The 8,519-nt window shown below is 40.5% G+C and overlaps 1 protein-coding gene across 1 annotated transcript; it reads right to left on the bottom strand.

The window, feature by feature from the left end:
- Positions 1 to 748: 748 nt before the first annotated feature.
- On the bottom strand, positions 749 to 4,839 carry LOC118418949. The gene is made up of 7 exons (XM_035825091.1): positions 4,782 to 4,839; positions 4,162 to 4,418; positions 3,272 to 3,507; positions 2,714 to 2,773; positions 1,858 to 2,100; positions 1,350 to 1,627; positions 749 to 987 (listed from the first exon to the last, which is right to left on the bottom strand). Exons 2-7 carry the CDS (start codon positions 4,413 to 4,415, stop codon positions 841 to 843), a joined length of 1,218 nt encoding a protein of 405 aa, XP_035680984.1. The 5' UTR covers positions 4,416 to 4,418; positions 4,782 to 4,839; the 3' UTR covers positions 749 to 840.
- Positions 4,840 to 8,519: the final 3,680 nt, after the last annotated feature.

Genomic DNA, 8,519 nt, shown 5'->3' with positions numbered 1-8,519 from the left:
TGAATCTAGGTGAGCATATGATCAAGGCACCTCTGTACCAAATTTCATGTCATTCGGCTGTAATACCAGGGTACAGGAGCCCGAAATATACATAAAAATTGACAAAAACCTCAATAAAATCATTTTAAAGGCAGATATGAAAAAAATGAAAAAAAAACACCTGAGGGTATTGGCTTACTCTACCCTTGTGCCAAATTTCAAGTCAATCGGTCCAGGAACGGCGGAGTTGATTCGATTTGAAGATTTGACAGGAGAAAGAAGAAAGAAACATTACGAATACAATATATTTCACCATACCTATGGCATGGCTGAAATATAAAAAACAAGAATTTACACCAAGTACGTTACATCTTTGTCTATTGACAGCCTGCCAAAAAAATATTTGTGTCAAATTTGTACTCATACTAAGAATATAGTTATAAAGCACGCCAAATAACAATTACTCAAGCAACTGTATATTATTTTGAAAACAGTCAAACGTTTCAGGCAGAACCCAGTCAAATGAGAAAGTATTCTTAAGTGTAAGAACGCAGATGCAAATATCTGCATTAAGAAAAAGCCTTACTACAAGAATAACATTCTGGAAATAACTTCAGTTTACATAGTAGAAGTTTTTATGCAGAATAATTTTTAGCTCAAGAAAATGCCGATAGAAAAAATGACTTAAAATTCTTAACTTGTGGACAAAATGTTCTTCTTAAATAGAGAGAGAAAAAAAAGGAAGATAAGAAAAGTTTTTCTTGGTAGTGCAAGTGGAAGTGCTAGTCACTGATCATCAACATGTATGATGCAATTTACTGATAATATGTACTGATCAAACAGAGAATAGCAATTCCTTAGTCAAGCAGGAGGAATTTGGCAGATGTACCACTTTTTCCCAGAGCAATCTGCGTCGTCCCACATAGGACCACTAGTATGTCCTGAAGACCAATACTGAACGCACAGTTCCACCCTTTTGTCTCCCGTTGGCTCACCGGGGTGCCATCCCTGGGGGAAAAGAAGAACAGCTTGAATGTCAATTTCATCCAGGCTACTGTAAAGGTAATGTAAAAACTACGGTGATCTTTTCTTTGTCCATTCTCTGTAATGTACGGGATGCAATGTACCATTCCCTCGTATTCGTCTACCTGCATCGCACTAACATTTGTTACATTTTTTCCTTGACCAAATACAATCATTCATAACAGACTAATCAGGAACTGAAAAAGGAAGTGATGAGAAAAATGATGACTGTACGAAATATCAAACAAGACTTGGCAGTGGCATTAGTACTAATGTCAATGTCAAAGTTAAGAATGGAATGTACCAAAGATCTACCAACTACATGTTCTTGTCAACAGAACACATACCCGGTAGTGTCCCAGACTTGTCCCGTCCACCCATGTCCAGTCGAGGTCGTCAACCCTCTTCATGCCAATCCAGTGTTCGTAGTTGTCTCCGTATGTTTTGGCCAGGCGTCTCAGAGCGAGGTCCAGTCCTTTTGTTTTAGGCATGACCAAGGTCGCCCCATCCGCCTTACAGGCCTGCTGTGCGTCCACAAATGACTTTGGGATGGGAACCAGTCGGATACAGTGCCGCCCGAGTCGTATGTAGCCACCCTTGCACCCTTGCCGCTTGTGTCCGACACCTGAAACAGGTACATGCAAAATTGTTATTCCGATGGTGAGAGAATGTTGAGAAAATTGTTTTTAATATATGGAAGGTCGGAAAGCAGCATTTTTTGTTTTGTATAGTTGATTAGTCATCAATCATTATTGATTGATAAGATGGTGTTTGATTATGTAGTAGATGTTGTAACAAATAAGGATGAAAGGAAAGGGAAGCACTAACATAGAAGTCACAAAATCGATTGCTTACCGCATACTGGTACGTCACAAAACTCCCATTTCGAGCTGGGATCCGTGGTGAAGCACCAAATTTCGGTCCAGTCTTCAGTCTTCCGGCAATAGTTCTCCTCCAGCCCGGATAAAGGAAATTTTGCAGTTGAGTAATAGTGGTCATGTGGTGTGTGACTGTCCCAGCGCTGACAGGTCATACCTGTTTCAGTCATAGAGACTGTTCCTCGGTAGGATGCTCCATCTCCCATCCGACATACCAGTTCTGATAGATAAAATAAATAAATAAGAAAATAGTTTACAGCATGCATCTTGGATACGTCATATGTGTAACACTACATGTAACACTTAACTAACTCCTGATTTGCATTATTTATGATTATGCAAATCATCACTAGCCTGGTATCCAGCCGTAATAGCTCCCGAGAGAAGAGACTCGGGAGCTATAATTACGGCTGGATACCAGGCTAAATCATCACTTAGGCTTATATAAAAATCATAATGATCCCTTCATTTGTTTTTATATTTCAAAGTCTAAAACAAAATCGTCCAATTCAGTTCCCCCCAAAAAAAGCCGCTTGGAGGCTACATGACTTATTCTCCCTCCTAGAAGCTATCTACGACTTGACAACCATGAAACATCTACAGAACAGGCTGCTGTTCCAAAAACAAACCCCAAGTCTGATTCCAAGGTGTCATGAAGACCTACCCAAACCTGTCAAGACAATCCAGTAAGGTATCCTCGGGTAATCGTATTCAGACTGAGACACACACATGCTGCGTGCGCGCGTACCCGTAAGCTTTTTCGCGAAAGTAGTTCTTATTAGTTCTTATTATTGTTAGTTACTAAAGAAAACAAATATCATTTGTACTCTCACCTGACGAGATTTTGTAGAGGTTCGGTGCAGAATTGCCGAGTATCGTTGGGGCACAACGACCTGATGGGGTGAAGAACACGCGACGACTACATTTCCATTTGCATACATGATTTCATTTTCTAAACTTAGATAACATTGAAATTTATATAGATAATTCTTATTTCCGATGTTACCTGTGTCTTCCAGTAGTGATGAATGACATTATTTGGATACGATAATTTCACAATAAGTCCATATAACTGAAGTGATACAGAGGAATAGTGTAATCAAGTCAATGAGTCAGACTTTGCCGATGCAACTGTCCAAATTTTCAAAAGAACTCTATTATTAGCGCTGCAGTCTAGCATCCTCATCCTCATCATCAAACAATGACAAGAGAGTGGACATAAAAGCACTTATGTATTGTCCAGAAGTTGGGTTACAGTGTTGCATTGGAATCCCCCCCCCCAAACGTCGTTACAATAATCTGTCGCCAATAGGTCACACAGTACAGTACGACATCAGCTTTCGTGACAACGTCCTATGAATACACCGTAACCATGTAAAATAAAGCCATACCCAAAAATACTTGGACTTCGCACAGGTTCAGTATTCGGTAGGATCCAGGAAGACGGACGCCCACATAGCGACCCTTCATCCCCTGACAGGAGACGGAAATGGACGGCTGGTTCAGGTTCATTTGATGATTACCTCCACACCTGGGGTTCGTGCTGACCTGGTCGGAATCGCCGATGTGGATGTTGAAGGGGTTGATTCTTTCCGGACAAACGTCTTGGCGGTTGAAGATGAGTACCCTGTAGATGTTGACAATGGCAATGGTGCTTATTATTATTGTTATTTTTCAACATAATCTATATTAATGAAAACAGGTGTATACACAAATGGGAAAGTAACAATTAACGTTGTATGACAAATTGATCTCCACTCTAACAGATGTTTTTAAATTCAGTTTTGAGCTATGATATATACCACTTTATAATAGTACTGTACAAGGGCTAAAATCCACTCGTAGGAATTTACAGAACATGTCTACTTCCAAAGATATAATGAGTTTTTGCAATTAATGATAACGTATGCAAAATACTGGAATGATCTAATGAACCTAATGGCAATGGTGAATATTCGAATAAACGTTCCTTTTTCTACACTATTCTAGATCTATAGACCCTAAGTGACTTTAATCCACGCATTGTATGGGGACGTGCAGATTGTGCCGTTCTTTTATCAAGCATTAATTGACACAATGAAGATGAAGCAAATTATCTTTATTAACTTTGAAAACTACATATCAACTATGGATATTTGAAATTAGGTTCACTTGTGTGTATGTGTATGTGTGTGTGTGTGTGTGTGTGTGTGCGTGTGTATGTGTTTGTGTGTATTCATTGCTTATGTATATCTATTCTATTTTGATGACTGATGTTTACATATAAAAGCTATGCACATACCTGTCAATCACATACGATTGCCCAAGATCCACCCACCAGCTCGGGTTAGTCTCCCCCGGGATATCTATAGTGTGTGTACAGGAACCATGATGGTACATGCCATCGGTGTTCCCGTCTACGGCACGACTGGCAGCCCCATCGGCGGGATCGGTAGGTCTGTACTCGCTTGTTTGGAACGCTGTCTTTCCCAGTGCAACATTGACTCCTGGTGCAGACGAGAGATCTATCATCAGCAGTGTCATATTTATATTCATGACCTTCTCCTCGTTCGGCCTCTCGCGAATACAAAATGTTCATGGTGCAATTAATTGAAGAAACGTAACCCTGAATTTACGTGTAGACAAGAATTATGCTCCTACTAGAGATTGTCTATTGGTGAAAATGGGATAGCACCCCTCTATCACAGTAATTTACTAATAAGAGGTAAAAGATAATGTCCGTTAGTGCAAAATGTGATAGCACCCTTCTATCACATTAAAGGCGCCCAGAGCAGTTTTTAGTGCATTAAAATTGGGGATATTCTGGATGAGATAATCGGTACGGTATTGACATTTACTTCACCATTCTAGCACATTTGTGTCATTATTTCGTACTTTCAGCGTTTAAAAGGACGCACAGACATGCCGCAAACGGACCCCTTTGATTTATTATATCCTACAATAAATCAGCACAGGATCGAGCCACTAACGGTTTCCCGTCGGTACTTTTCGGAGATTTTCGAACGCATGAGATCATCGAGCGAATTGAATCTGATTCGCCCGTTCGCAAATCGAAACTTTATTCGAACAAGTGACGACATTTCCGGAAGCGTTCGGGATTCATTTGTCATGTTCGCGTGCGTTCCGAAAATTTGAAATAATGGCACGTGTAGCGCTCAGATTTTCAATAAGTTCTCACCACCCAACGACGTCTCATCTTTGCTCAATAAATGTCGATATGCAATGAGATAGTGTTATTTAACCTTACTGTGTGTAAAAATGTCTTGAAAATTAAATTTCAAAAGACTCAAAAACTGCTCTGGGCGCCTTTAATTCACTAGTAAGAGAAAAACGATTGTGTCTATTAGTGAAAAATGTGATAGCACCCCTCTATTACAATGATTCACTAACAGGAGGTAAAAGATAATGTCTATTATGTCATACCTCTGACGCGAAAACGTTCGATACGGGTGTTCCGGACCGTGTGATAACTTCCGTATCACACAGGTTCTAAGTTGTATCACACAGGCTTTCTTCAAGTAAATCGAACTATTTCGATTGGGCCGAATACGGCACGGTTGACAATTCGAATACCGGATTCGGACGTTAAAATTGCTGTTGTTACAATCATTTGTTCGAGGACACAACATTTTCTCAACTTCTGGTGCATTTCGCATCGAAATATGTGTTTTCTCAGGTGGGTATGACATAGATAGAAGTGTGCATACCTCCCACGGGTCGGATCACCCTTCGGCCTTCGGCCGTCGGGTGATCCTTCCCGCGGTCGGGCTGGGACCTCGGGTGATATGGAATACATCGTGTTGTATTCTATACTTATCATACACTCAGGGGATTTTGACCAATCAGAAGGCCCCATTTCATGTTTGATATGACGTCGTAACACATGGAAAATCAGTAACATCCGGTCATTACATAGTTTTATTAACAACCGGTTATCAATGGTCTTCGAATCAGAAGGACAGATACACAGACTCTGACCAATCAGAATCAGATGTACACGAAACGTCGACCAATCAAATGTACGGTTACATCTGCTAAGCAGTGGGGAGTGAGTTACATTGCAGGGGGCTTGCTCCTTTATTAACACTGATAGCGCGTTTCTTTGAATTTGTTCAAAAGAGCTTTACCGTCAAAATGTATGGAGCTAAATATGAAAAATAATGATATATTGTGCTATTAGTGAACAAATGTGATAGCACCCCTCTATCACATTAATCCACCAGTAAAAGATTTTTTAAAAATGGTCTAAATTTGTGTCAAGAGAAAAGTGTAATAACATCCCTCTACCACATTAATTCACCAGTATATTGAACAATCTATCACAATTTTTACAACTATCACGTTTTCTGTCATAAAATACTATTCAGGGCTCAGTAAATGTGATAAATAATCAAGTTTTACCAATCAGGTAGACTTCATTTGCCCAAGTCCCGCCTTCGCCGTCCACTCCACAGTCGGAGGAACGTCCGTACTTGAAGAAAGTGTTGTGGCCATTAGCAGACCCGAAACACTGTCCGCCATGCTGTACAGCAAACACGGTAAACCCACGAGAATGTGCTACCTGGTAACACTTCTCGACGGGGTTACTCCGTGCTCTATAGCTGTCATTCAGGCGTGGATCTGTCCCCTCGAGTGTTGGAATGGCGCGGTTGGGGTCCGGACTATCCTTCCAGCAGCCAAGACTTTGGTAGCACTCTCCTATGTGGGGAAAGGAGAGGGCATTATTGCAGAATGTGACGAATTGGCATTTCCTGTCATCTGTCTCCCGGCAAATAATGAAAAGAGCTAACAAGAGAATACTAGACTTTTCTTTATATCAACATTCATAGGGACTAGAGTCGTCGGAATTCAGGCAACGTTATCAGGGATATCTAGTTACGTTGGGGGGATCATGCTTAGTGTAGGGCAAATAATTTGTTGTCGGAGTGCCGTACCTTCGTCGGTCGTTGAAGGTTGCTTTCTGGTCTTCTGAAGCTGGTCAAATCTTGTCCTTTCGACATTATGTGTCAAAACCTGGCGAAAAATAAATATACAATCATGTAAAATACTTATGAAATGTGATTCATTATAGTCTGGGGCATTATTTCAAAGATCTTAAACTTTTATTAATACCTTGGCTGTAGTTTCCGGTGTGACCGTCTTTGTTGTTCCAGCTTGCGGACTCGGACTCGTTTCCAGATAGGAATCCGTCGGAGACACACTCGTCTCACCGTCAGCTGTAGTCCATGTAGGCATGACTGTTGAGTTGGTTGGGTTTTCCTTCAAGTAGAGCTACGCAAGATAACAGCTATTCCATTAAATGATCATACAATCATGTTCGCATCAATGTACAATACTTATAAACTGTAATTCATTATAGGCTGGGGCATTTATTCAAAGATCTTAGACCATTTCTTAATACCTTGACTGTAGTTGCCGATGTGACCGTTTTTGTTGTTCCAGCTTGCGGAGACGTCACTCGTTTTAAGGTGGGAATCGGTCGGAGACACACTCGGAGACACACTCGGAGACACACTCGGAGACACACTCGGAGACACACTCGGAGACACACTCGGAGACACACTCGGAGACACACTCGGAGACACACTCGGAGACACACTCGGAGACACACTCGGAGACACACTCGGAGACACACTCGGAGACACACTCGGAACCACAGGTACTCAAGCAACGAGATAAAAATATTCGGAAACTTCAAAATGTTATCCAGTTGCTTGAGAAGCTGTTACCTTGCATGCCCTATTTAAGACTGTAGTTTTAAAACGTGGAAGTTAGTGTTAAATGGGATACTGTAGTACATTTGTAAATGTAAACTGCGATACATCATAAGCTATGAAATTATAAAGACCGTAGACATTTTCTTACGTTAGTTGTAGTTGTTGGTGTGATTGCCTTTGCTGTTTTGGTTTGCAGAAACAGGCTCGTTGTTTCCAGATACAGGTCGGTAGAGGACACATTGGGCGCCGTGACACCATCAGCTGTCTGCCATGAGAGCAAATCTGTTGCAGTGGTTGGCTCTTTCGTCACAATCATTATTGGCTGTTAGTAAATGTGGAAGTTAGATATAACATGGCTTGCTTAAATATTAGATACAACAGATGTTATATACAACATACATGTTAGATACATTAATAACACCTTACATTGCTTTGTAAAGCGTACTGGACAAGACTACCATTTTTATTTTAAAAATGTAGAAAAGGTGAAACATTTGGTCTCCCTCTGCTTCCAGAAAAAGAAGTCAAACCTGACCTCTTTAGAAATAGTCAACAGACTCAACACTAGTATTCGAGTAGTATATTTTTTGTTTATCACTATCCATTGTCACATGTATGCTCCCGATAGTTCTACCATGTACTTCCAATTAGCATCCGGGCATTAACTTGCAAATAAGCTTTTTTCTCTATAACCGGGAAGATTTGCGTGTTCAAAGGAATATTCTGTTTTGCTAAGGTGTGACTAAGACCATAAAAGAGGGTATTGTGGGTCTGGTAGAAAAATGTCAATATCTCAAGTTTTATGAGGTCAAATGGCTTATAATTTGGCAGAAGTGGGGAAGAGATACTGCTCATTCTAATTATGTAACAGACTAAACGATAATTACCATAATATTTCTACAATATATCAATATCAATAGAC

This window comes from Branchiostoma floridae, chromosome 7 (assembly GCF_000003815.2).
Source record: "Branchiostoma floridae strain S238N-H82 chromosome 7, Bfl_VNyyK, whole genome shotgun sequence".
Classification (NCBI taxonomy): Eukaryota; Metazoa; Chordata; class Leptocardii; order Amphioxiformes; family Branchiostomatidae; genus Branchiostoma; species Branchiostoma floridae.
Note: the sequence above shows the minus strand (reverse complement) of the source record. Positions and strands in the feature narration are given on the sequence as shown.

What these genes read in the sequence shown, in the direction of transcription:
- LOC118418949 (XM_035825091.1), bottom strand. Translation starts at nt 4,415, where the DNA reads ATGAATATAAATATGACACTGCTGATGATAGATCTCTCGTCTGCACCA. An exon ending in CGAAGTCCAAGTATTTTTGG is followed by an intron (nt 2,774 to 3,271) that starts GTATGGCTTTAT and finishes TCACCCCATCAG; the next exon opens with GTCGTTGTGCCCCAACGATA. An exon ending in TTGTGACGTACCAGTATGCG is followed by an intron (nt 1,628 to 1,857) that starts GTAAGCAATCGA and finishes TACCTGTTTCAG; the next exon opens with GTGTCGGACACAAGCGGCAA.